The 25,890-nt window shown below is 42.5% G+C and overlaps 2 protein-coding genes across 2 annotated transcripts in view; both read left to right on the top strand.

Moving 5' to 3' along the window:
• The window catches only part of LOC117061230 (cystatin-F-like), an 11,819-nt gene extending 3,764 nt beyond the window's left edge, over positions 1-8,055 (top strand). Inside the window, 4 exon segments of the mRNA XM_033173933.1 lie at positions 4,655-4,827; positions 5,595-5,613; positions 5,616-5,716; positions 7,905-8,055. Coding sequence (XP_033029824.1) covers positions 4,655-4,827; positions 5,595-5,613; positions 5,616-5,716; positions 7,905-7,982 — 371 coding nt within the window. The 3' untranslated portion in view covers positions 7,983-8,055.
• On the top strand, positions 8,053-25,759 carry GSR (glutathione-disulfide reductase). The gene is made up of 14 exons (XM_033173814.1): positions 8,053-8,072; positions 9,472-9,835; positions 12,207-12,233; positions 13,661-13,749; positions 14,307-14,376; positions 15,192-15,339; positions 16,656-16,710; positions 18,340-18,439; positions 20,328-20,414; positions 21,856-22,017; positions 22,596-22,707; positions 23,914-24,045; positions 25,025-25,158; positions 25,415-25,759. The coding sequence occupies exons 1-14, from the start codon at positions 8,053-8,055 to the stop codon at positions 25,562-25,564; spliced, it is 1,650 nt and encodes a 549-aa protein (XP_033029705.1). The 3' UTR covers positions 25,565-25,759.
• The last annotated feature ends 131 nt before the right edge of the window (positions 25,760-25,890 follow it).

The following is a 25,890-nucleotide window of genomic DNA, read 5'->3' as shown; positions in this document are numbered from 1 at the left end:
ATTGACTGAACTCCCCCGATGTTTTTTTCTGAACTGCCTCTTACTACTTCTACCTGCCCATTTCGGATCTGGCTTCCCTTTTCAAAAACAAACAAACAAACCCTGTTCTGCACTAGGTGCTAACATCACCCAGAGTTCTTCAAAAAGAAATTTGCTAATGGATATTGCAAGGGCCAATGAGTGGAACAGGAGATAGCAATCAAGGCTTTTTAATATGCTCTTCTTGACCAATGAGATTTCCTGAACAGGCAGTGGAAACCCCACTTCCTCTGCTAGGTGCAAAAAAGCAAGTGCTTGAGTCAAGCAGCCCTCGTCTCTTTGCTGATTACTCTAGGAAGGTAGCCATGGTCTCCACTGAGTGGAGGAAGATGGCTCTTCTTTGCTGCCTTCTTCTCTGCGATGTGGCCAGCACTTCAACTGGTAAGATCAGAAAATAGCTTTAGTATTCTCCCATGACATCTGCATGTTTGTGTACAATATTGGGTGTTTACACGCAATGCACTTAAAGCACATGGAACCTCGGGTTGTGAACTTAATTCATTCTGGAGGTCCGTTTTTAACCTGAAACTGTTCTTAACCTGAGACTTTAGCTAATGGGGCCTCCCGCTGCTACTGCCATGCGATTTCTGTTCTCATCCTGAAGCAAAGTTCTTAACCCAAGGTACTATTTCTGGGTTAGCGGAGTCTGTAACCTGAAGCGTCTGTAACCCGGGGTACCACTGTACACAGCTTCCCCCAAAATGATCATGGGAACTGTAGTTTCTCAAGGGCGCTGGGAATTGCATCTCTGTGGAGCTACAGTTCCCATGATTCTTTGGGGGTAAGCCATGCACTTTAGATGTATGCTCTGTGCGCAGCCATTATCCGTTGAGACCACTACTTTTTATTTACGTCTAAGAAACAGGGTTGCACTGGGTGGAGAGGGTATGCGATTGAATCAAAGACTGTAACACCCTCGTGAAAGAGAGGCTGTTGCAAGGTTTCCTAGTAGCAGTTAGGTCAACTTGAGATTTTATAATGTTTCATTTGAAGACAGGATTAGAGACGCCACCTGTTGCTCCTTTGCAAACCCTCTGAGACAGAGGTACAGCACATGGAACTCCCTCCTTCCCAAGCCCATGACATCTCCATGCATGGAAAACTTCTCTTGCTAAGTAGCTGGATGCCAGGCTGTGCTTAAAGGTTCGGGATCAGGGCCGAAAACTTAATGCTAAGTGGGAAGGGGGGGTATTGGCTTGTTTTTGGTTTTATTGTGCCTTTTGTATTCTCTTTTTTTTCTTTCATTTTTATGTTGTGAACTGCCCTGTGATCTTTGGATGAAGAGCAGTATACTAATAATGATGGTGGGGGTGATGTTGAGGTTCTCTCTTTATTCAGACATGAATGCACAGAAAAAGCAGTCTCACAAAATGACTGCTGTTAGATAAGCCGAAATCTCTCTTTTTCCATTGTGGTTTATATTCTGAGTGGTGAAGAAGCTAAGGGTGTTTTTCCCCTCCTAATATTTGATTAACACTGGTGTGTGTGTGTGTGTGGTATTGTTTTAGGCGTTTCTCAAGGCTATTTAAAATGAATATGCAGCTGTTTTTAATACTAGCAGTGGGATGCCAACCAAAGGGTGGGAATACTTGAGAATTTGCTCAGCTGGGCATTCAGAGTGAAAAAGAAAAGGGGGACAGAAAGAGAAGACCATAGAAGAAGATGGGCCTACTAACTGCTGCTGTCACAGTGACCACTGTGGATGAAGACATCATTCATGTGCCATCCTCAGTTCCCCATATGCATCCAGTTGGCTTCAGTATGTTGTGAATGTGTGTGAAATTTCAAACCACTTCCTCTCTCGCTCTTTACAATGCGCGTATAGCCTCAGTGGAGCCACACATACATTCTGCTGGGAATGTGTGTGAAATTAGGGACCACTTCCTCCATTGCATTTATGTCTATCCCTAACAGAGCTATACACACATTCTGAAGTGTGGTAGATTGTTTATTTAATTCCATTTATGAAACGCTTTCTAAAAGCAAATCTCAAATCAACACAACAATAAAAGCATTAAGAATTAAAAAAAAAATCAAGTCCAAGGCAGATACAGACTGGGATAAAACATCTCCACTTAAAAGTGATTTGGACACACATTCACAGTGTGCAACATTCAGACACATTTGCTGAGTAAATAACGCAATGTAAGAGTGTGTAGCCCCACCCCATATACTGTGCATGCTAAGTGACCCCCCTCCATTCATGGACACACGGCAAATGTATGGAGGGAGGGGCTTTGCATATACACCCGCACATTTGAAAAACCCCTCCCTACAGATGTTTGCATTGTGCACACAGATGCCAGGGGAGGGGCTGCTCAGCATGTGTGGTGTCATGTTTGAGGCTATTCAGTGTGTCCCTGCTTTTGTGTGAAGCTAGATCACACATGCATGTATCATCTGATTTCTCTAGCTGTGATCAATCTGTACTTGTAGTGATCACGTTGTTAATATGAACGTATGAACCAGCCTGTACTGTTCAAGGGAGAGAAACTGCACAATTTTTACCGTGCATAAATCCAGACAATTGCTTTTTTTCATTAACACAGTTGCAAAACCAGCACTTTGTGGGTTGCACAGTGTGTTCCCAAGTTACAACACAGTCCTGCCAGAAACTTGACCTATTGTTTAAATGCATTGCCATTTCAAGCTTTCCTTTGGAGAAAGTTTGCAGTTTTGACACTCTCTTGTCGTGTCCTGTGAGTCAACTGCTGATTGCAGAGTAACGATAAAACCACAGAGTGGGTTTTAACTGTGAGTGAAAGGAAGAAGCTGCTGGTCCCCCCCCCATACGACATCAGCTTTGAAAGCTGCCAGTTTTTCAGTCTGAATTCACCAAACAGCAAGTGACAAGCTTCTTCAGTAAAGTTGGAGGCTCCGATAGGCAGCAACTGTTCTTGGTGGTGTTGGGAATACAGGTGATGGCCATTTTGCATGCAGGTTGCATTGCTGACCCCCACGAGCATCAGCAGAGAGCATGTTAGCCCACTCTGCCCCCTTTTCTGGCCACTTCTGGGGTCGGTGCAATGCACGCATGCACAGTCACACATCAAAACAGCCATTGCTTGTATTTCAAACGAATGACAAGCTAGCACCTTAGGCAAACCCACAAAGCCCTGTGTAGTTAAAAACAAAGCAAGCAGCTCTGGGTCACATTTGTCTCACAAAACTATTTGCCTGGTTCCCAGGTGCTTACTCCAATTGTAATTTGTGTTGTGGTCAGATTTGCCCCCGCTTTCATTCAAATGACGTATACATTTGTTTTCCAAAATAGGGAGGTGGAGGTGTGAAATTCCGAAACCTAAATGCTCCACTCTGTAATGTCCCAGCCATGCCAATGCATATGCACTGTGTAAATATAGTTGCACGCCATCCCAGTCTCCACTTCTAGCTTCTAGCTCACACACGCAACTCGGCTTTGCCTTTTTGTTCTTCTGACTGACAAAAGACACTTTCTTTGTTGCCTTCATGACCCATACTTACCAGTGCCACAGCTACTGGGGGCTAGCCAGGTTTTTTTTGCTCTGGGTAAAGCCTCCAGGGGAGTCCCATTGAGGCTCTCAGCCTCTGTGTGTATGCAAATGTGGGGTTTTTCTTCTTCTTCTTGCCAAACTGGGTCTTTGACCCTTGTGAAATAAAGCCTATTTTGCCCCTGCTTAGGCAAAACCTAACCAGGAAGCTGGCCTGGCTATTCCAGCAATTGAATCCTTGCTGGGTCCAGGAATTAGAAAGGGACTCAAGCATACAGCCCAACCCCCACCCCCCACCCCTGTACTTGGTGAAGGGTTTTTCTTGTTATCATTTCTGATGGGAGATACTACTAAGCTGAGCTTGAGTGGGGCAAGTAGAATAATGGAATAATAGAATTGTAGTGTTTGAAGGGACCCCAAGGGTCATCTAGTCCAACCCCCTGCAAAGCAGGAATCACATTTAAAGGTGAACCAAGCTAAATCTGCACTTTCTGAAAAAAACACGAGAACTGAGAGGACAGCCATCCTTTGAAATTCACACTTCTCTGAATTTCACAATGCAGTTTTCCAGCCAAATAACTTTTGCAAAAATGCATGTATCGGGGTGCATACAATGAACTTACGAGTGAAAACATTAGAAATGCACTATATTTGAGGAAAAAATGCTTGCAAAATGTGTATATTAGACAAAACTGCATACAAAAATGTGGGTGGGTTTTTTTTCTTTTTTGGAAATTTGTACTAAAAGTGATGACATTTTATGAGGATATATTTTTTAAATTACAAATTCTGCACAAATGCAGAGAACTGAATTTAAGATTGGGAAAATGAGGAAACCAGCCAGATGAGTGGGATATAAATAATAAAATTATTATTAATTATTATTAAATGCATCTGAAGCTGACAAATCTGTCCATTCCTGGTAGCCTCTCTACTTTTTGCAGCCATCAGCCATTTTCCCAACTTGTGTGGCTTCTCTCTGCACAAATGACCAGAGTGACATGGGATTGCGACAGAAAAGCAGTTCCTCTGCCGCACCATCAGTTGGGCTTGAGAACTTAGCTGATACGTCACAAGGTTATTTCCATGTGTCTGCTGGACAAAATTTATAAATAATTATTCATTTGTGAATTGTGCTTCTACAGGTAGCAAGAGGCATTTGCCTAAATCAGCCATAAAACCTGGATCTCCTATCACTGTGAAGACCAACGATCCAGGAGTTCAGAGAGCTGCTAGGCTTGGTGTTTACAGATACAACAACATTTCAAATGACATCTTTCTATTTAAAGAATTTCACATAAACAAAGCCATGCGGCAGGTAAGGAAACTGGCTGTTACGGCAACAAATTCAGCAATGAAACGAAACCTGTCATTTTCTGGTGCCAATGCAATATGAAATATTCCCGTAAGTCACCTCACACTCAGGTGGAATTATCACTGTACTGTAGTGCGTCTGAAAGCCACACTGTTGAAGTGAGCTATTATGACATGCATCTTGGTTCAGCTGCTGCTCTGCTGGTGGCTAAATAAGCCCTTCTGGAAGGTCTACATTTCTCCTGCCACTACAGAGAATGCCATCTTCTGGGCTGCCACCATCCTGAGCTTCTGTGGGCCCCCTTCTGTTGATCTTAACGCCAGAGAAAGTTGATAGGGAAGGAGATGGTCTTTCGGGTATTTGTGACCTGAGTTGTTAAGGGCTTTAATCACTAATATGAACATATTGAATTAGGCGCAGAAATGAGCTGGCTGCAACCAATGCAGCTGTTTTAAGAGGTTATATATGATCCAAATGGAACCCCAGTTAATATTGCTGTTTCATCACCTTCTCCCAATGTAGTCTCTAGTCAAACAGGTTTAACAGGTTTTTGTCCTTCAAAACCAATAAATAGATAACAGTGAAATGAATATACAAACTACAGGCACCAACATGACTCAGCAACATGCCTCCCTCTCGGAGGAAAAAAATATATAAGGCCTTTGCAAAAACTATTATCTTCCCTTCCTGCTCCCTCAGTATATAAGAAGTTCCCTCCCTCTCTCCAATTTGTCCTTGCTATGTGTGGTTTAGTGAAAATTGTTCTCTAGGTTGTGAGAGGGGTGAAATACAAATTGATGTTGATATCTGCCGGACAGTATGCAGCAAAAGGATACATCCAGAGCCCGACTTGGACAGATGTAATTTCCAGACGAAAAAGACACTGAGACAAGTAAGATGTGTTCAGATTTCTCATTGGTTTCCTAATGGAATAATGTGGAATGTTACGAGGGACTCAGATACATTAGTAAAGAAAAAGCATTTTAAATGCGCTAGAACACTGTGACACCAGATGGCGCTGTGAAGTTACAATTTCGGCAACGTGATTTCCCATTACGAGGTTTACAACACGTTTTCCTGATACATTTTTTTTTTGTGTGTGTGTGTCTAGATCCAGCCAGGATCTGCTGTGCTATCCATATTGCAGGGAGGCCAACTTGAATAAAATATTGGGGGGGGGGGTAGGCCCCATCCCACATAACTGAACAAATGATGTGGTGCACCAAATCATTTGAATGGCACTGCCCATCAACTTTGAGGGGCCTGGCCCCTGGGAATGGAGTCCTATGCATATTGGTATCCCTTCACTGGCGACTTAGCTGTGCCCAGCTTTATCAATGTCCATGAGTCTAGAAGTGCAAACATTATATTTAGAACTTAAATGTGTGCAAAATAAGCACGGTGACCAATATAAAACGGGGAAAAAACCAAAACCCTGAAGGGCATCAAGCTGGGGAAGGCCGGCTTGTGTCATAACCAAATTTGCTAGTTTTTAAGATGCCACGATAATTTGTTGTTTTTGCTGCTGCAATAAGCTGACATACCTACCCCTGGGAGTGATAAATGGGGCAGTGGGGAGAACCTATTGTTCTCCAGGTGCTGATGGACACAGATTCCCCATCCCAGTTATAATTCAATAAGTTAATATGGGAAGCCACGTGTAAAAAACCAAACTGTAGATTTCAAATTTTATCTTCAAGAAACACTATTCACATTGACTGGTCTGCTGCAGAACTCATACACATGGCAAAGGGAGCCAGAGAACATGCTTGGTTCATGCAGCACACAAGCCAAGGCGGCTGGATGTGTTTCATTGCATAAATGTACAGCATGCAAAATTCATGTTGGGGAGACAGCTGTGATTAATTCTTACCTCTCAAAGGTCCTGATGGTGCAAATTTTGTTACTTTCGAATCTGGGAGCTTTTTTAAAAATACAGTACCTCGGAATTTGAACAGAATCCATTCTGGAAGTCTGTTCAACTTCCAAAACATTGGGCAGCCAAGGCGCGGCTTCTGATTTGCTGCAGAAAGTTCCTGCAGCCAATCAGAAGCCACATAAGCCACGTTGGATGTTTGGGTTCCAAAGAACGTTCGCAAACCGGAATACTCACTTCTGGGTTTGTGGCATTTGCAAACCAAGGTACGACTGTACCTTTCACAGAATACCTTAGGTAATGTAAGAAGCACTGGGCAATGTGAGAGGAACCTACACTATGGCTCCTTCCCAGTGCTATTTTTCCTAGAAAAAGAGGTGCCAGAACTCTCTGGTTCTTTTATAATGACAATGGTGCCCACCTGAGAGGTGCCAGAACTGAGTTCCAGCAAGTTATGGCTTTAAAAAGCCCTGCTTTTTTGCGTTAGTTATGTTGTGCCCAGGCCTGATATCAGCACTAGGCACCTACTGGCACCTGCCCTGAGCCTCTACCCCCACCTACCAAGCGGTGAGTGGCTACAAATGGCCATGATGAATTTCCCACAATGCTCTGGGGTGACTGTGTAGGAGAAAGGTGTACAAGAGCACTGTGGAAAATTTGAAATGGTTGCTGCTGCCTGGTAAATCGGGGGCAGGCTCTACTGGTGTAGGGGAACCAAGAGCCACAGAAGGCACTTTTTCAAGGGAGTCTGGCCTTCGTTGCTCCCCTGTGGCCTGGGACTTCTCCCTGTGCAACATGAGAAGTCGTGCAGTAGTGGCAACATCATAACATGAGAGCAGCGAGTGACTCTTCCCTTGCTGATACAGAATCTTTCCACATGTAATATATGGAGGTTATCAGATAGCAAAAGCACTGCAAGAAAGGGTGCCGTTTCCTAAGCCAGAGCATTGCAAGAGGCCTCTGTCCTTGATCACGTTGGGCATGAGGCCAGAGTAGGGAGTTGTGCATGAATGTTGCAGGAACTGTGGCCACATCTCCTTGCCTTGGGGTTGTCAAAGAGGAAGGTGGAATAACTGTGAGTTCCTTTTTGAAATACCTGGTCAGGATATTGAACAAGCCATTGGATAATGACATGGGACAGCTTTATAGATTTCAACATTGGGCTGATTTTAATATTCATCTTTCTCCTTTTGCCCCTTCTCAGACATTCAGATGCTATTTTGAAGTTTGGATCACCCCCTGGCTGCATCAAGTTGAAGTCCCAGTCTCCCTCTGTCAATAACTTCCCCCTAATACAGGCAATGGACTCTGTTTTTTGTATATGTTGTTCTGTGACAAAATCGTCAGTAAAGATGCTGGTCTGTAAAGAATTGTATGTGGTTTTATTGAGTTGTCGCTAATTAATTCTGCACCCTAGAGGTGAAGTCGGACAAATGTTAGGGTGGAGGAGAAGCTGCAAAATGGGTGGCATAACTGGAGGAAGAAGAGGAGGAGTTTGGATTTGATATCCCGCTTGATCACTACCCGAAGGAGTCTCAAAGCGGCTAACATTCTCCTTTCCCTTCCTGCCCCACAACAAACACTCTGTGAGATGAGTGGGGCTGAGAGACTTCAAAGAAGTGTGACTAGCCCAAGGTCAACTAGCATCATGAATAAACTTTAAAACAACAAATGTTTGTTGAGCATTGAAGTGGGCTGAGCAAGTTTTCATTTCATTTCACTTTTAATTTGCATACCACCTTTACATTACTAAGCACAAGGCGGTTGACAAACTGAAGAAACAACAAAATAGACAGCAAAGATTGCACACCTAAGAACAATCTGATCCAATACAATAAAGTCATAATTTAAAAAAACGTAATTTAAAAATAAACAGCTTATACAGTGGTACCTTGGTTCTCAAATTTAATCTGTTCCGGGAGTCTGTTCGACTGCCGAAATGGTTAAAAAAACGAAGGCGTGGCTTCCGATTGGCTGTTTAATAATTAAACAGTTAATAATTAAAACAAAGAAGTATAATAAAAATAATGGCAAGTCACAATGCATAAAATACCACAAAACATACAAAACCATGTAAAAGGATCGACTTGAGAAAAGAGGACGCAGAAGTTACAGAATTGTTTTTATCTATATCTATCTATCTATCTATCTATCTATCTATCTATCTATCTCCCTGGTGGCCCTTGGGGCCCCTTCCAACAACTAAACAACTAAAAATTTTGGCAGGATTTGAGTAACACTTGCAGTGTACTAAAAACCAAGGTAAAAATGATTTTTTTTGAGAAAGTAAGTGAAGCAGTTGAAAAAGTTTGAAATGGTAACCATGGAAGGGTGGAGGGGAGTCAAAGGATCCAGGGAATCCTAAATGGTGATGATGATGATGTCTAATGTTTGAATTTAAATCTGCAATAAAACATTCATTAAAAAATTAAAAATGTTCAGGGCCGGATTTAGGTTTGATCAGGTCCTAAGCTACTGAAGGTAATGGGACCTTTTATATGACCTGCTGTCCTTTGTCAAAAACAAATTGTCGCTGTTTTTTTTGTGTTGAATATATGCTATATGGTAAATTTATGGACCTAATAGGTATCTAAAGCCATTTGCACCTAACAAATAGGGCCTACACCACACGGTCCACACCACACACTTGCTGTATTTTATTTGTTTTTTTATCTTATATTTTGGAAATATACATCCAGCTTTTCTCCCTTAACAAGCTATAGCTTGTTTAGCTTATACGTAAATCCGGCAGGGCACGCTTTCTCCCGCAGGGGCTCCTTCCCTCCCCGAGGCGGCCTAAGCAGCGCCGCTTCCTGGCCTGGCCTGCCTTCCCCGCCGGCGCCGCCTGCCCTCCTTCTCTCGCCTCGCCTCGCCTGCTGCGGGGGCAGGACAGGAGGCGGGATGCGGTGGCCGCGCCCGCGTTCTCCCCTGGCCGTGGCTGCCTTCCTCCTTCCTGCTAGTCGCGCTGCAGCAGCCGCCGCCGCCGCCATGGCCCAGCTCCGCGCCTCCTCTTCGACGGCCTTCGACTACCTGGTGCTCGGGGGCGGCTCGGGCGGGCTGGCCAGCGCTCGGCGGGCGGCGGAGCTCGGGGCCCGGGTGGCCGTGGTGGAGAGAGGGCGGCTCGGCGGCACCTGCGTGAGTCCCGGAGAGGGAGGTGGGCTGGCGGCTGGCGCTTAGAAAACTTGGCCTGGAGGAAACACGGCGCCTGGGAAGGTTGGACGGCCCTCTGTGGCTCATGGTGTAGTTAGGAGTCCTGCCTTGCAGGGGGCTGGACTAGATGACCCTGGGTTCCCTTCTAACTCTATGATTCCGTGAAACGCATTGCAAAGGAAGGTTGGACGGCCGCCTGCTGTGTATGATCCAGCTGAGATTTTTGCATTGCAGGGGGTTGGGCTAGATGACCCTTGGAACCCCTTCCAGCTCTACAAGTCTATGCTTATATGAAGCTGAACAGTGGTCCCTCAAGCTCAGTATTGTCAACACGGACCGACAAGGGCTCTCCCGTGTCTCTCCCAGGCCCAGCCCCTGCCTGGGGATTGAACCTTGGGACCTCCTTGTGTGCAAGTCAGATGCTCAAACCCCTGAGCTGTGAGCACATCTCTCGGGTGGTAATTGCCCCGCGCCCCACACTTAAGGATGATCAGGAGCACAGGAAAATTGTAATAAGAACATTAATCTGTTTTCCGTTTTTTATTTCCTTGTGCACACACACACATGCACACAGACACACACACACTGATCTTGGAAGGAGGAACAGAGGAAATGTGTGCATGCATTTGATAGAGAGAGAAGGCCACTGTGTGTTATCTTTAGGTCTAGCTCTTTAGGCAGAAATTATGACTTAAATTTTAGGACGTTCCATACACCACCCTCGTGTGCCAGCCCTAGTAGCTTTACGTTTCAAATGGCTCAGGGGAAACAAAAAACCTGAAACTTTGAATTACTGAAAGAGTGCTTTCACTGTTTTTCCGCATGCCAAGCGTTATTTCTGTGCCCCAAATGTGGTACACTTCACAAAGTTATGTACCACATGTCCATGGGCTTAGCCAAGGGGTGGGGACAGCTGCCCCCATCAACTAAAACAATAGAAATACTTAACTGATCAATCACATTGCTTCTGCACCCCCCCCCCCCAAGTTCTGCCCCACCTAACAAAAATCCTGGCTATGCCTGTGCGACATGTCATTTATTATGGTAGTGGTTAAAAAGTCCTGGGAAGACCAGGATTTAAATCTCCCCCTCAGCTATGAAGCTCATGGTGGACTTTGGACCAATCTCTGCTCTCAGCCTAATCTACCTCACAGGGTTGTTGTGAGCATAATACGGAGATTATGTATCTTTTTAAAACTTTGTTTTTATTAAATATTTCCTTGGGTTATAAAAGTACATACAGTGTATCTGCTTTCAGTTCACAGAGGAAAGACATGGTATAAGTGTAATTTTTAATCGTGTGTTTGTTGCCATCCTTTCTGGGTCTTGATTTGTGAGGGCCAGGTTACCCAGTTGCCTGTGGTGCAGGGTACATTTTAACCTTCTGTAATATTCCCAAGTGTCACCATTCCCACCCCCACCCCCCAAGTTGGAACGAATGGCTGTAATCATTTAATTATATGGGGGCAGGGCCTGTCGGGTGACACCACAAAGCAGTGCGGTGCTAAACTTGCTCTCTTCCTCTGAGGAAGAGTCATGTCTTGTTTCTTTCTGCAAAGCCCCATTCTGAGTTCTGTTTCTTGCCACGTTAGAACGTGACTGAATTGCATTGCACATCTGCTTCCGAGGAGCTTTCTACAGAATTTCAGCAATGGAGGAGGCAACTGTTATATTTATAATTGCGATACCTCATATTTATTGTAGTCAAATGTTTATTTCTTAAATGTATAGGCAACAATGTAACCAAGCTTTGGAAGCAATTAACTCATACGAAGACAGTAGTAACATGTTATACAAGACAACAATAAAATCCAAATCTAAAATACTGTAGTTTTGTTAGTCAGCAATGCAATTCCATCTCATTCAGTACTTCACATACATTATCTCAGTCACCCTTACAAGAGGGTAGGTAGGTCAAGTGGTAGGTCACTTATAATCTCCATATTTATTATATCCAGGTAAGGAAAATACTTCCTTCACACAGTCCATTGTTGAACTATGGGATTTGCTACCTCAAGATGTAAGGACGCCCACCAGCTGAATGGTTTTAAGAGGGGATTTGACAAATTTATGGAGGATAAAGAAGATAGCAATGCCTACCACTCACGTTGGCTGTATATTAGGGCAGTATGCCTCTGAACTACTGTAATAATAAATAATAAAAACCTATCCATAACAAATTATCTTTTAACCTGTTTGTGCCATAGCTGTCAACCTTCCCCCCTTTTTTTGGCGGGAAATTCCCTTATTATAGCATTGGGGAACAGCAGGGAGGGTTGACAGCTATGGTTTGTGCATGTTTGCTAAATACTTGCTTAGTAGCGTTGGACCTTGACACTTTATTTTTCGTTTTCAGGTGAATGTTGGATGTGTTCCTAAAAAGGTAAAAACAAACCGTTTAACGTGTCACTATTAATTTGTGTTTTGTTGTTTTTTAAAAATGTGTGAAGTGAAAACTCAGCGGCAGTAACAGCTAGAAATGGTTTTTAAAATAGACTCTTAGACTCTCTAAGAGTCTATACATATACATATACATATATTATTTATTTAGTTTTTCAAATTAAAAATTTACAATCACAACATACAACATATAACCTACAACATACAACATAAAGACAAGATTCCAAATAATAACATAATGATAACAGATGGCTGGGGGGGGGTGTTAGATGGCTTGTAAAAGACACCATGTGCCTTTCCACTTAACTGGTTGTCCTACCAGTGGTGGGGGGTCCCAGAGGCTTGAGGTCTGCTAGACCTAAGCCTTGTAGATCGCTCCAGGGACCCTTCCTTGGGGATTCCCCATCTATGTCAGGCGTGAGCTGCTGCAGCAGCAAAAAAATTAAAAATCAAAATTAAAATTAAAAAGGAGGAAAAAAGAGACTACTGTCTTTACACTCTTGGCCGTTGTGAGCTGGTGTGGCTTTGTATACACCGGGGGAGCCATTGCTCCACTTCTCCGCTGTCTGGTTTAGGATTGCTGTTACTCCTGCTAAGTGCCTAATTTCCCAAGGCTCTTCTGGCTGCTCCGGTTCTGAGGGGTTGAGAAGCCAACATTGCAATGTATGAAGCAAGCGTCCTTTATTGCTAGAAAGAAAACGTTACTGGTTTTTCTCTTGCCTTCTCGTGAACAGGCTCAAATATTAAAATAAGAAATTGCATGGCGCGTTTTGATGGGAAGACAATCAAAATAGCTTAATGCAGTGGTGTTCATTTGGGGAAAATAAAATGAAAAAGAAACATTTGGGTCATAAAATCATTTAATAGAAAATTGAAGGCCGGTGTCTTCATCCGCTGCAGACAGCAGATGCTTCCAAGTAGCCGCAGGGAGGCTGCAATGGAGTGTGCCCTTTGCCTAGAAGCCATCCTTTGGGCAAAGCAGGTAGAGTTGTAAATGGCAGGTTATGGGCAGTTGACCTGAAGATACAGGTCTCCTGTCACACTGCCTCTGGGGGTGAGTGGGAATCTTTCAGACTATTCTTGATTAAAAAAAAGCTGGTAGTTACCAGGAGAGGAACTGCTTTAGAGAAAGACTGAGTGAATTTAAAATTGAGTTTTAAAGTATTTCGCAGGCTACAGTACATGCCTAGTGATTACGTTTATCATGGTGGTTGCAAGTTGTGTGGGCCTGATATGTCTAAACCGCTGTCCCATTGTAAAATCCTTATGCATTATACCTCCCCCCCCCAACATATCAAAATGTTTATTCACATTATCCTGCATTATACAATAAATAGCGGTGTTTGGGTTTTTCATTTATTTTTAAATTAAACCCTGGTGTTCTCACGGCACCCTCCCCTCCCCAAACAGGTAATGTGGAACACTGCTGTCCACTCTGAATTCATCCATGATCATGCAGATTATGGTTTTGAAGTATCCGATGTGAAGTTTAACTGGCGGTAAGTCGGGTTAAAATTACTTCTATGGAAATAAACATGCACCATCAGACGAATGCGATGAGTGGGGTACAGTCTACTAAGAGGTTCTGATATGCTTGTTGCCCCATTGAATTGAGTGGAAGATTGTGCGAAATATTTGGAGCATCATTAATAGTAGCTGGATGTATCCCATTCTACAGATTTCTCCAATCTACTAGGAGGTTTTTTTTTTAAAATTCTTGTCCCATCGAAATGCATGGGAGATACACAAGGCTATCTTCTGACAGCACAGCAGCTCAGTCAATGGAGAAAAAAGTTTTGAAGCTATTTAAAAACTGGCTCATCTTCTGGTTTTATTATGTTGGCTTACAAAGAGTTGGCTTCTGGCTTTATAAACAGTTCTGCCTACCCAATGTACCTGCATCTTTATTTTTTTGTTGGGATGTAAATTTCTAAAGCAAATAATGAATTGGGATTTGAAAGGAGGGACAAGGTTTTTTTTTTTTTTTTTTTTGAGCCATAGTATTGCTAGTGCAAGAGAGAGATAATTTTGTCACACGCAACTTATTTTATTACAGAGTAATTAAGGAAAAGCGTGATGCTTATGTGAAACGACTGAAGGATATCTATCAAAATAATTTGAACAAGGTTTGTAAATGTTCCTGTTTGCACCTCAACCAATCGTTAAGCCTCTTTCCTCCAGCTGCAAACGATGAGTTTCACAGTATAGAATCTAGAGGGCTCTGCTGGTTCATCAGCTTACTCCTTTGAGACAACCATCCTTCGCTCTTGGAAATATTTTCCTTTTAGTTTCAGAGCACAGCACTTTTGTAAAATCTCTCTCACCAATCCGGAAATGGTTTAGGATTTGCAGCCCTGCCTCTGAGAATGTCTTAGCCCTACTACATTGCTAATATATGTTGATTTTATATCAATCTTTTTTTCTATCTGTCATAGGTTCTCTAAGTAACCCTGGGAATTATAGTTTGTATACTGAGGGTACAAAGAATTATCTATTTGAGATCCTAATTCCACTAGAGAAGTTTGGAGAGAGGAAGTAATGAATTTAAATCTGTATTGTAAACATGCCCTTAATTCTACCTGCTCTATCAGTATAGAGGCTTCCTCAACCTTGGCCCTCCAGATGTTTTGAGACTACAATCCCCACCATCCCTGACCACTAGTCCTGCTAGCTACGGATCATGGGAGTTGTAGGCCAAAAACACCTGGAGGGCTGAGGTTGAGGAAGCCTGGTATAGAAGTTTCTCTGAATTTATGACAAAATATATAGGAGAGCTTTGGATAACTCAGACTTGTTCAATTATTTAAATTCATGAGAGAATCAACAGATGAGAGAAATTGGCACACCAACAAGGTAGCACTGTGACAACATAGGGAAAGCTAAAATGTCTTGTGAAATTCTTTTATAGATTGACAGCTCATTTTCAACTTAATTTCATTAGTCTCATGTAGAAACTATTCGTGGTGATGCTTCGTTCACACCTGATGGCAAATGCACGATTGAAGTGGATGGTAAAAAATATACAGCACCCCATATCCTGATTGCAACTGGTGGGCAGCCTTCAGTCCCCAGTGAAAGTGAGGTACTGGGTAAGTCATTTATATGCCACATTTTTTGCAAACACAACTGTTTCTCAAAGCACTTAAACTGTCTAAGCACAGTACCCCAATAATAATGATACATAATGAAAATTATCGTATCACTAAAATGTAACGCTAAAAATTCAGTGGTTGAAAGTTCATTTAACATACATCAAAGTTTAAATGAGCATATAGTTCAGAAATATCAAGTAACTTCACATCCAAAAATAGCGCCAAAGCTAATGACAACATCATCATCATCATCATTGCCCTGTTACTAGGGCTGAGTGATGTATTGATATATTGTCCATATTGGACAATATGGAAACAAAGTCCATATTGTGATATTGGTTTCATAATTTTTGACCTGGCAATATATTGTGACTCATGGATTGTGTGCGCGCATGCACTATGCAAAAATCACAATGTGGGGGAAACCGTGAAGTCTGCCAATGCCTCTACATACGGTAGCTCCATCCTTATTTCACAGATGGTGATATATTGATAGGTCATGATATTTTGCAAGTGATATATCACAAAGTTGAAAACCAGATACCACCCAGCCCTACTGTTCACATCTACATAGTTCCATCCTTATTTCAGACATCGTGGTATATCCATATATTGTGATATTTAGCTGGTGATATATCGTGATGTTGAAAACCAGGTATCACCCAGCCCTACTTGTTATCTCCCCCTATTTCATTCTAAAAGGCAAGAGTCTCATCAAGACTTTTTTTGGGAGCAGCTCCCTTACGAAGGCTCCTTAGATGGAGGATGATGTAAAGCAAATGGAAATAGCTCTCTTTGTCCTGTGATTAGGAAAGATCTAAAAAAGCTGAGATGACAGTTGAGCTTCTTGCTTCAAAAGATTAAGCAACAGCTTTCTGTACTTTGTAACATTAATCCTTGGCAAACGCACTGGCCCCCATCGCCTGTGCTGCTCGTTGTGTTTTGCTGATCTTTGGGGAATAAATGCATTTTTCAGGAATGTTCCCCCTCTACCTGTTAATTATTAAGGGTCATAAATGTACATGGAGTAATTTTTGAAAAGTCCGGCAACCCCTGCCCCAAGGAACTTACAATTTCAGGATTGCTGCAGACATAATTGTGGTAGTGTATTCGCCACATTTTTTAGATGTTTACCATCTTCACCCCAGTTTAGGAGAAGCCTGTTTTTCCTGCTTGCAGTATTGAATTGTATTGTATGAAGCGGGCCTGCATTAGTGAATGAGCTGTAAGAAAAGTTGAATATTTGCATAGCTAAGATCTATTTATACATAAGTGGACTTTGATATTCAGGGTAGTGTCTCATTGCTTTGCAGGGGCCAGCTTGGGAATTACTAGTGATGGTTTTTTTGACCTTGAAGAGCTGCCCAAGTAAGTTGCCAATCCAGGGTGAACCTGTTCTCAGTTTCCACATTGTAATGGAGATTATTTGAGCATGCTGGTTGTGGGTTACTGTGCGATAGGAGGGGTGAGGTGGGGCTCACGTACATCCCTCAAATCTCTATAAATATCTAAGTGCAGGAAAAAGGCTAGCGAGTTCCCTCATAGTGCTGTATTTACTGCTGCAAGTTGCATAATTGCTAAAGATGCCCCATATAGCATCTGGTGAGTCCTATTAGTCAACACCAGAGCTAGATTAGAGCCTTTGCTCCTTTTGTTGCCTGAGAAAAATCTGCGGGCAAAATCCAGACAAATTAAAGCACTTGTAAACACAATTAATTTTAATGCAAGATGGCTTAAGTATGTGCCTAACAGTGCATTAAATGCATCGTCTCTTCAGAAGTAAGTCCTGCTGAATTAAGTGAGGCTTGCTTCCATTACGGAAGTAGGTAGAAGTTTGCACCCAGTCTTCCTTTGAAAGCAATGGGGTTTACAAGTGTTTAACAGTGGCTGAATTGCACCTAAAGGAGGCTTACCTTGCTGACTGACTTTGTTGTTGTTCAGTCGTGTCCGACTCTTCGTGACCCCATGGACCAGAGCACGCCAGGCACGCCTATCCTTCACTGCCTCTCGCAGTTTGGCCAAACTCATGTTAGTAGCTTCGAGAACACTGTCCAACCATCTCATCCTCTGACTGACTTTATGTAGTACTAAAATTGGAGGTTGTACAGTTCAGGCTCCTTCATGCAACAGCTGTTCTTTTGGATTGTCCCAATCCTACTTTCTGGGTTGCAGCTCAGAATAGCAAGAATCAGCACAAAGTCTCATGTCTGGCTTGTAAATAGATGTTTGACACATTGATTTGGGGGAGATACGTGAAACCTATAAAATTCATGTTTAGGAGCAGTTGAATATCCGTGCAAAACATTCCTCCTCATCCCTTCTAATGACATGTTCTTACACACACACACACACACACGGTTTGCTCTGTATTGGCATTGTTTGTATTTTGAGAAAAGTTTAGCAGGCTTGTGGTGGTGTGGTTTGCAAATCAGTGCAGCAAAAAGCTCAGTTTGAGTCATTAAGTTAATTTAAATTAACCCAACTTTCATATAATTATTTAGTCATTTATAAAACGCACCTACAGCACGTAGCCAAATGTTTGCCAGTGCTTCTGCACTCATTGGCCAGAACTCTGGAAGATGGGAGGAGGTTTACTTGCACCTGAACACATGTAGTTGCCCAGATGTCTATAGGAAACCCACAGGTGGAACATGAGAGCAGTAGCCCTCTCCTGCTGTTATTCCCCAGCGACTGGTACCTAGAGGTATGTCTCTGATCCTGGAGGTAGCATATAGATTTCATGACTAGTAGCTATTGATAGCATAGTCCTCCCTCCGTGCAATTGTCCAATTCCCTTTTAGGACCATCTAAATGGATGACTATCACTGCATTTTGCGTAGCAGCTTCCATAGTTTTAACTGTGTGCTGAGTGGAGATCCTTACTGCCTTAGTACGAGGCACTCAGCCAAAGCATAGTTCAGGGTGCAGTAGAATATATTTCCAACAGGAACATCGTAGGGTGTGTGTGATATGCCTCAAAACCCATTATTCTTTCAGGCGCAGTGTTGTCGTCGGTGCTGGATACATAGCTGTGGAAATAGCTGGCATTCTTTCAGCCCTGGGTTCAAAGACGTCCTTACTGATACGTTATGGTGAGGTAAGGCACACTCACTTTTCCATTGTCCTGACTGCTCTGCTCTATATTGGCCAATGCAATCAAAAGCAAGGCTGGGGTTCTGTTGTGCATGCTTTTAATTCCTTGCACTGATTGGCTGGGCAAGGAAGCACTCATCTGGCAAGATGGACACGCAGGAAGACTGTGCCCAGAACTCTTGAGTAAAAAGCCATTTAAAAATGAGCCAAAGGGTGATTTCTTTACACCATTCCAATAAACCAGTGGTTTTCAACCAGCGTGCTGTGGCACCCTGGGGTGCCTTGAATGATAGTCAGGGGTGCCGTGGGCAACACTGGCCTCTCTCTCTCTTTCCTTCCCTCCCTCCTTTGATGCTCTCTCGCATCTCTGCCTCCCAAAGGCTTGCCCAGCTGTTTGTTGCAGCAGCTCTGGCTACAAGCTCCGCGGCGAATGGTACCTCTGGGGCTGGCCAGGGGGCGCTGCAGAAAAAAATGTAGTTGGTCAAGGGAGCCATGGACTCAAAAAGGTTGAAAACCTCTGCAAGAAGCTATACAAGAAGAGAGACTCTGACTTGCCAGCTGAGTGGAACCTCTCTAGCTTTTCTCCTCTCCCAAGGAGCTCCCTTGGTTCTCCAAAGCTGCAAGCAGGACCCTTCCTTAAATCCCCGGCAGCCGGCTGCATGCAAACCTTCTCTTGCAATTGCTATGAGACATCCAGGACCTGTCTGCTGCAAGACATGGTATCTCTTAGCACTGGCTAATCGGACCCTGTTACTTGAGTTGTCCAGCTGTTGCTCTGTCCAAGGCCACAGGTGCAGCCTCTGTGGTTGACTCACTGGCTAGGATGCACATTCCCATTGCAGTCAGGCTGCCATGCTCTTCCGGTGTCAGTGCTGTGTAAAGTGGAGAGCTGCAAGTGCTTTTAATTCACAGTTGTCTTAGGGGATGAGGAAGAGGAATTCCCAATAAACCAGATCCAGGCCAGAAACCATCTTGGCTGTGAGTTCTGGAAGACCTGCTCCCTGCCTTGCAGGCCTTTTCCCACCTGGTCTGGAGCCCGGACTGACTCCAGCCACAAAAGCTAAGACTGCTGAACGGCCTCTTGGGCTGGGGCATTATTTAGTGTGTTTTGTTGAGGGGGGTTGTTGCTATCAGTACTGTATTAATTTTTGTATCTTTATTTTAGATCTTACTATGATATATGTGAAAATTGTTTAATTTGGTTGTATATTTTTGATGTTTTATTTATTGTTTATTACTACTTTTGCTGTTCATAATTATGTCATTTTAGAATGTTGGAAACCACCTTGAGCATGGTTTGAACTATGGAAAGGTGGCATACAAAAATATATATGTATATACCGGTATGCATTATTTTAAGTGGGGGAAGAGGTTTTAACTGATATGGATTGATTGATCAATCAATTAATGTACCACCCCTTCTCATTTCTTGTGAAATTGACCTGTAATCTGAAAAGCAGCAAACCTTTGCCCAGGTTCCTTCTGGGCAAAAAGCCTGATTGCAATAAAACAAGAGGAAAAAATAATACTTAAGTGTTTGTTCAATTCCCATTATGTCTTCAATAATCTGTACAACACCTCTGTAAAGTAGGCCAGTATTATTATCCACATGTTGAGGGTTTGGGGTGGAGAGGCTTAGAGAATTGTGGTTTTGTGAGTTGCCCTTGCTAGGTTTAAAGCCTGGTGTTAGCCACTACTATTTATTAAATGTATTTATATATTGTTTTTCCCCGTGGACCTCAAAGTGGTTTACAGGAATTTCTTATAAAAATTGAGTGATATGGAAATTACAAGCGTTCAGAAAAAGCTGTAACTGCTACACTAGCTCTCTTGAATGAGTTATGTGGATATGCTGTGTGTCTGCACACTTATTTAATGTTCTTCCTGGACAGGTGCTGAGAAACTTTGATTCAATGATCAGCTCAAACTGTACTCAGGAGCTGGAGCATGGTGGTGTAGAAGTCTGGAAACATTCTCAGGTATTATCTATGTACTATATCATCATCTCTGCATGCCTATATTAGGGGGGTATTGTGTTTTTTTTAATTATTTACTTGTGTTTTTCCTTTGTATTTTAGCCTGTGTAGCGCCCTGAGATCTTGTGATGAAGCACGATGTATAAATCTAATTTAAAAATAGAAAAAATGTGCATTTTTATTGTTTTTGTGGGGCTGAATGATTTTATCGTCTATCGGGGCAAAGTATGCAGGGATGTTCCCATGTTTTGCTATGTTGTTTGTTTTAACGGATTAATACCGGTACCTTTTATTAAGCCCCAGTTTGAGGAACTGTGCTTTAATTCCTTCTATGAGTGGTATTACACTTAATGAGAGGAAGTAGCAAACATGTAACAAAATACTCCCCCACCCTCCTTTTTCTTCAACTTACTGCCTATGCTGCTTCTCTTATTGGTGTATTTATAGCTGCTTTTAATAGGGCTAGTAGCCAGATCATAAGAAGAAAAACAGAGCTCCTATTTATTGCACCTTGGTTGGTACATTTTGGGAAAGCTGCAGCTCTCCTTAAATCAAGGCTGAGTACCGATACCAGTCAGTCACACATTCTCTATGAAGAAAGGTTGAATTCTGCAACTTGCATTAATTATATTATTTGAAGGTGGCATCTGTCTCAGGAGACAATGAAGAGTGCCTCCTGGGGTGAAATAAAATTGCTGGAGAATCGCAGCGCCTGCTGTGGCTGCAGAAACCAGAAACTCGTAACTGCTGCCTCTCGCATTGTTTCTGCTGCATTAGCAGCACCAAAGTGACCTCTTTGTGGCACAGGCCTGGGCGGGCAGTGTGTATGGAGGTCCTGGGCTCCCTCCCCTAAAAACAAACTAGACACTGTTCAGAAAACACAGACAGGCCCTGTCCAGTGGCCTTACATTTTAAATTTGATATAAAACTGGAAAAGGCCAAGAACAATTAGAGCCAGTTTTTCACATAACACTTTTTTATTTAATCTATTTTGCATACATTTCCCCCATAGTACTTATTTTGCATAATTTATTCTGCATGTTTGAAGCACAGGAGCAATGCATGACACTCCAACCCCACCCTCCGATCACTGGAAAACATATTTGGCCATTGCTGCGACTTCTCAAGATTCCAGCAGCCCTTGTTGGTTTTTCTTCAAATGCAATTGAGAGATCCCAAGAAAGCTAGTGTCTGTGCTGGTGCAACATAATTGTGTTTTTCTCTACAGAATTGTGGCAGGCGTGCAGCCATGCCTATAACTTGACAACATGTCAAATCTAATGAAGAGTTTTTAAAAAGATATTGTAAAAGATTAATAAATAAAACAAATCTGAAGCAGGAAATGAGGGGTTGATCCCTAAATCCACCTTCTTTGCAGCTAGTCTTGATGGTCATTGTACGTACTGTTTTGCTCTTTGTCCTCAAGTCTCCTGTTTCTCAACAGGTCAAGTCGGTCACAAAGTCACCTTCAGGACTGCTGTCGGTAACTGTAGCATCCTCTCCTCCTAGTCAGAAACCCACCTTTAAAACTATTGAGGGTGTTGATTGTCTGTTATGGGCCATCGGTAGAAAGCCAAACACAGAGGGGCTAAATCTTGACCAGCAGGTGAGCAGGAATTGTTTTATTTCTTTGATACAATGTGGGATTTTGATACATTACATATAGAATCTGGATTATTTGATAGTTGGCATCATGTTGTGGTTATGAGTGGAGCTGAAGTATTTAGTCAGTTAAACACTCATTTTGTTCAGTTAGAAAGCTGTTCTGATTAGCGTATTAAAAAGAATGAATAGAAATACTTATAAAAAGAGCAGACCACCATATTAAGTAACAATTCACCCACCACCAGCAAATTTTATGCTAACCTACATTTTTCATAGGATTATTGAAATAATACATGCAAGGCTCTGAACATAGTAAATGGCATTTAAATGTTATGGAAAAAATATCCCACATAGCTCCTGTCACTAAGCATGCAGCTCATGCATGGCTCCTCTGAAATGGTTCCGTGTGTTTTATGTGCTGAGGCTATGTGGGAAGAAAAAGGCCTGCCTTCCTTTATTCATATAATTTTTCTGAAAAGTTACACAGCTTAGAAATAAGAGATGAATCAGTGCTGTTTGTCTTGGATACTCTTTTCCCAGAATGTCATGTTTGACTTAAACTATCCTTTCCATTTTTAGAGTATTAAAGTAGATTCTATGGGTCATATTATTGTTGATGAGTTCCAAAATACCAGCAGAAAGGGGATTTACGCTGTTGGAGATGTATGTGGGAAAGCTCTACTTACACCAGGTAACATTAGTATGCTATTTTGCTCAAAGGTCTTCTATAACGTTATGTGGGAACTTGTGCGTCCTGCACCAAAAATAGCGTGGGAGAGGAGAACAGGGAGGTAGACGGGGAAGTAATCAAGTGGTTGCCTGGGGATCATTTTCTGCTTATCCACTTCTCTGGGTGCTATACAGAATACTACTGCCTTTTGATCATAGTAAATCTACTGTATCAATAAGATGTGACCTCTTAGCATCTCCCTTATCACTGATTTCTGAAACACTCGCAGAAAATTAAAGAATTGTGTGGCAATGTGACTTGTTAGAAGTCTATCAGGTTTGCCTTTAGATCTGCCACACCAAGTAAACAATACATAAGCTTTTTAGTTCCCTGTCATATGGAGAATGCAAATTCCGGAGATGAGATGAAGTTCTAGGCCAGAGAACCGGGAACCTTTGGCCCTCCAGATGTTGTTGGACTCCAGCTCCCATCAGCCCTAGCCAGCATGGACAATGGGACTTGTAGTTCCTTAATGTCTGGAGGACCAGGTTTTCCCCATCCCTGGCAAATTAAAAACTCACAAATCACTGGGTCTGGTTCTTCAGGCATAAGAAGCATGGGAAAAGGGGGTGATAAAGGAGACCTTTTGTTAAAGTTCTTCAACAAAGGCTCTTGAGTAGACGTAGCAATTGTTGGATAAGGCGAGATGCCCTCTTACAGATCAGTAACTGGTTAAAAATCAGGAAGCAAAGAGTAGGAATAAATGGGCAGTGCAATGGAGAGAAGTAAATACAGGTAGCTCCCTGTTCACACGTGTTCAGTACATGTGTGACTGTGTATATGTGCATTGCGCTGAACCCAGAACTGACCTGGAAACGTCATAAAGACATAACTAATAGGGCGGGGACAGAAAGGGGTATTTGCAGGCTTTTTCAATGGGTTTCAATTACCTTATATGCAATTTCACCAACCTTCGCGGTGCCTCAGCACGTAACCCCTGCATAAATGGGGGGCTGCTTGTACTTCCTGCATGCAGCTGCATCCACTGGATCACTTCATGTGTAAGCACGCCTGCACTGGGGCAGATACCACATTTTATCATTACTACCCTATGCCACGTAAATGAGGAGGGGGCTGCCTGTACTGCACGCATCCCTTGGAGGAGAGTGGCAATGGGCAGTTGCCTGCTATTATGCCAGGTGACACGCCTAAATTTCATTCTTACAGTTGCAATAGCTGCTGGAAGGAAACTGGCACACAGGATTTTTGACAGGAAAGAAGATTCTAAACTTGACTACACCAACATTCCTACCGTGGTCTTCAGTCACCCACCTATTGGAACGGTGGGACTAACAGAAGGTAGGTTCTTAGGCCTTGTTGTCTTGCTTGTTCCTATGGCTCAGTGGGCAAATGAAATGGAGCTGTAACCTTAAGCGTTTGTGACATGTGATACCATTTTATCAGTGGCTTGGCAAGGCTATATAAAGAACAAAAGGCTGTGTCTACATAAACACATTGCAGATGCTAACTAGAATTTAGAGTGGCTGTAGAATTGTATGCTTCATCCCATCTCCCATTTCCCCTTGACTATGGTTAAGGATCCTCCTGAACTTCAGTGCAGAAGACATTTTCTTAATTTGTTCAAAGCATAAAAAACTATATTAGTATGTAAAATTGGGACTGTTAAAAACATGGAAGGTTTAAGAGTTGTGAGTTGCAAAATTGGCAGCCAAGGCCCTCTAAACCAGGATGGGGAACGTGAGGCCCTTCAGATATTGCATGGCCAGTGGTTAGGGATTATGGGAGCTGTTTGATTACAGGAGGGGGTCACCAATTTTTTTGGGGGCCAGTGAGCATGCCCTGCACATGGAGGGGGGGTGGAACCTGCACCAGCCACTGCATATTTGCTCACAGAGAGACACTCTTTGCAGATCTCATCTGTTCAGAACTGGAGGTGTGTCCATCTTGACTGAAATGTGGGCGTGCTTGAGAGGTGGCTTCAATGTAGGAGATGCCAGCCAAGTGTGAATGGCAACTGAGTAGGAAAAAGTGTTGTGCATTGTGATATTTATGAATAACTATCGTAGGTGCTATAGGAAGTATTGGTGGATGTCCTGACACGCCTACAACAGCTGGAGGGTTGCAGTTTCCCAATTCTTGCTTTATAACATCTGTATTTAGACACGTCAGACTTTGGGAAACTTTAGTATAGCAATTCACACGTCTAGCCTGCCTTTTGGCTTTTAAAGCAAGGCAATTATTGCTGTGCTTTGTGGTTCCTCTTCTTTAGCTATGTAGGCTATATGCTTATTTCTGTCTTACTGTTTGTCTGTTTCAGCGGAAGCTAGAACTACATATGGAAGCGAGAATGTGAAAACCTATACAACTTCTTTTATCCCAATGTATCATGCTGTAACTAAAAGGAAAACAAAGTGTGTAATGAAACTGGTGTGTGCAACTAAACAGGAGAAGGTGAGCAAAACGGGGAAGAATAAAGATTCTGTGAGCAACTAGTCTGTTTATACTTATCTAGACACTACACATGGCTCTGCTTTGTGCAGAACTAGCAAATGGAGCAATATTGGAGAAGGAGAACACTGTAAATATAAGCCTATTTTTATTGATGGAGAAAGTTGGTTTGGGGAGTCAATGAGATGTCTGATTATAGCATTAAAGCACCAATACAAAACCAAAGCCTTAATTAACATGTTTTTTTTTTTTTTTTAAGGTGGTAGGCCTTCATATGCAAGGGTTAGGATGTGATGAAATGCTTCAAGGCTTTGCTGTGGCTGTCAAAATGGGAGCAACAAAAGCAGATTTTGACCAGACAGTGGCCATCCACCCAACATCTTCTGAAGAACTTGTTACACTTCGTTGATTTTTTAAAATAAGGTGCCTAGATCCAATCTTCACAGAATCATGTTCTCCCCTCTAATTCAATACAAGATTAACTTGTCTTTTCTAACTGCAACTGAACTGTAAATGAAATCTTTGCCCATCTATCAACAAGCCCTGGAAAAATGCAGTACTGGAATAAGAATGCTCAAAGAATAAAGTTGCCTTAAATCATCTTAACATTGTGGGATGGAATTGTCATTTAATTCTTTACAGAAGCTTTTTAAGTGATTATTTTGCAGTAAACTAAGTTGTGGAGGGAGAGTAAATGTTAGTTCTTTTGCAAGTTGTAATTTCTCCTAAGTTTAT

This window comes from Lacerta agilis, chromosome 16 (assembly GCF_009819535.1).
Source record: "Lacerta agilis isolate rLacAgi1 chromosome 16, rLacAgi1.pri, whole genome shotgun sequence".
Lineage (NCBI taxonomy): Eukaryota > Metazoa > Chordata > Lepidosauria > Squamata > Lacertidae > Lacerta > Lacerta agilis.
The sequence above is the reverse complement of the archived record's forward strand: the minus strand, read 5'-3'. Positions and strand labels throughout refer to the sequence as shown.

What these genes read in the sequence shown, in the direction of transcription:
- GSR (XM_033173814.1), top strand. Translation starts at nt 8,053, where the DNA reads ATGCTGGTCTGTAAAGAATT. An exon ending in ATGCTGGTCTGTAAAGAATT is followed by an intron (nt 8,073 to 9,471) that starts GTATGTGGTTTT and finishes TTTCTCCCGCAG; the next exon opens with GGGCTCCTTCCCTCCCCGAG. An exon ending in TTGGATGTGTTCCTAAAAAG is followed by an intron (nt 12,234 to 13,660) that starts GTAAAAACAAAC and finishes CTCCCCAAACAG; the next exon opens with GTAATGTGGAACACTGCTGT.